Source organism: Uranotaenia lowii, chromosome 3, assembly GCF_029784155.1.
Source record: "Uranotaenia lowii strain MFRU-FL chromosome 3, ASM2978415v1, whole genome shotgun sequence".
NCBI lineage: Eukaryota > Metazoa > Arthropoda > Insecta > Diptera > Culicidae > Uranotaenia > Uranotaenia lowii.
In genome coordinates, this window is record NC_073693.1 from 240,170,458 (window position 1) to 240,172,387 (window position 1,930).

The 1,930-nt window shown below is 42.2% G+C and overlaps 1 protein-coding gene across 1 annotated transcript in view; it reads right to left on the reverse strand.

Annotated features, from left to right (window-relative positions):
• LOC129751580 (mitochondrial ribonuclease P catalytic subunit) overlaps positions 1-879 on the reverse strand; it is a 3,578-nt gene extending 2,699 nt beyond the window's left edge. Inside the window, exon 1 of the mRNA XM_055747176.1 lies at positions 84-879. Coding sequence (XP_055603151.1) covers positions 84-779 — 696 coding nt within the window. The 5' untranslated portion in view covers positions 780-879. The remainder of the gene's footprint in view (positions 1-83) is intronic.
• Positions 880-1,930: the final 1,051 nt, after the last annotated feature.

A 1,930-nucleotide genomic window follows, 5' to 3' on the forward strand; every position in this document is an offset into this window, starting at 1 on the left:
CAATCTAAACTTCTATTGAAATAACATTCAGTCTATAAGACATCTAAGAGATGTAAATACAATACTTTTATATAAATTCTTACCAATTTATCACTTTCCCTCAGGCTGAATTCGACCCAGGCCAAATACACATCGTCGTTCGGTAATCTTTTCAATCCAACCATTTCGTCCAACAGTCGCCAACCGAGTTCCGATTCACCGGTCAGAAAACATTTTTCCACCAGCACACTATAGGTTCCACTATCTGGAATGCCGACCAATTTTATAGTGTCTATCAAATCGAAACACTCTTTCCAGTGTTTTGTCAACGTTAGAGCGGCAATCAAATGCTCACATGTGTTGGCATCCAGCACCGGATTGTTTTGCCGAAGCTCTTGAAAGATATCGTAAATTTCAGCTTGTTCTGCTGGATCGATATCCCCTTTCGATTCGGTTCTTCTAGACCGGTATAACCTCAAAAGTTTACCCTTGCTGGCCAAATTGAGATTGATTCCTTTGGAGTTAAGGAACTGTACATAGGACTTGCCACTTTCCAGTGAGTTGCAAATCCCCAACACCGTACTGTCCACATTGGTGCTGGTGAACCGACGTTCATCCAGCACAGTTCTGCGGATATCGTTCCATTGATCCAGGCTGGGCACAGGATATGCATCGAGGGTTTGCTTAACTTCGCTCAGTCTTTCCTGAGGCAACCGATAGACGGGAACTTTTTGTCGAACACCGGCATACGAACGAACCGATTGACGGAAGGTAAAATTCAGAAGCGCACGTAATTTCATTCCCTTGCAAAACACTTTTTACGAACAGAAAAAAAAATCGCACACGTTTATTCAGTCACGCAAATGCGTTAACTGGAACTTTTTACAGAGCATAATAGCTGCGTTCAATCGTAAAGCCTAGTCCACACTCGGCAACTTTACTGCGATTTCGGTTGCTGAGACTTTGTTTATGTTTTCATTTTTAACTAGACGAAGAGACGCATGTCTCAAGTCTCCCAACAAGTATGGGAGACTTTTTGCAACCAAAATGCAAACATAAACAAGTCTCATCAACCGAGATCTCAGTTCATGTTGCCTAGTGTGGACTAGGCTTAAGTAGCGATTGGTTTCGACTAGTTTCTGTCAAGTGGTCGTTGTTCAACGGGCTCATGTTTTGGTCGAAACAGGTCTGGTCGTTGTTCAACGGAGCAAGTTGAAATCGATCGAAACTAGTCGAAACCGATCCAGCTCGAAAGCAGGATTCGTTTCTACCACACTAACACACATGCAGCGTGTGTGTCAGACAGAGAGCATGTTTTTGTTTCGTTTTCGCCATTTCATTCTCATCAAGTGCTCTGGATGCTTGAATTCAGTCGGCAGTCGGTTCTGTGTGTTTCAAGTCGGTGGGATTGTTGCTGTGCTAACTCTTCCTGCAATTATTCCTGTGCTGTGCGGTAGAAGACGTTTGCACTTGCCCCGGGGGGAATGAATGGAATAAAAAATTGTCATAAAGTTATCTTATTTTAAGAAATTTAATGGTTTTACCTCTCGAATGCGTTTGAAACACGTCCACGCAATTTTTGTTATTAATTTTTTGTTTGCGGATGGCTATATAAGACCAAGATGGTCTACTAATGTGAACACATCCATTTTCACGTGATCTGTTTCGGTCTGTCTAGAAATTCGTGTGCAAACAGGCGGCGGCAACGCTATTCAAACCGTATGGAGCACATCTCTCAGATTTCCCCTTTTTTTCCCCTCGTTTTGACAGATTTAAGCTTTTTTCCTCAGATTTAAGCTTTCGTCTCCTATGCTCTCAAGGCAAAAAAAGCTTAAATCTGAGGAAAAAAAGCTTAAAAACGAGATTCACGACCACTTATTTAAAAGATGTTGGTCACACGATACATAGACAAATCGTGTAAAGTTGCCGCCATCTGTGTGCAAAACGCACA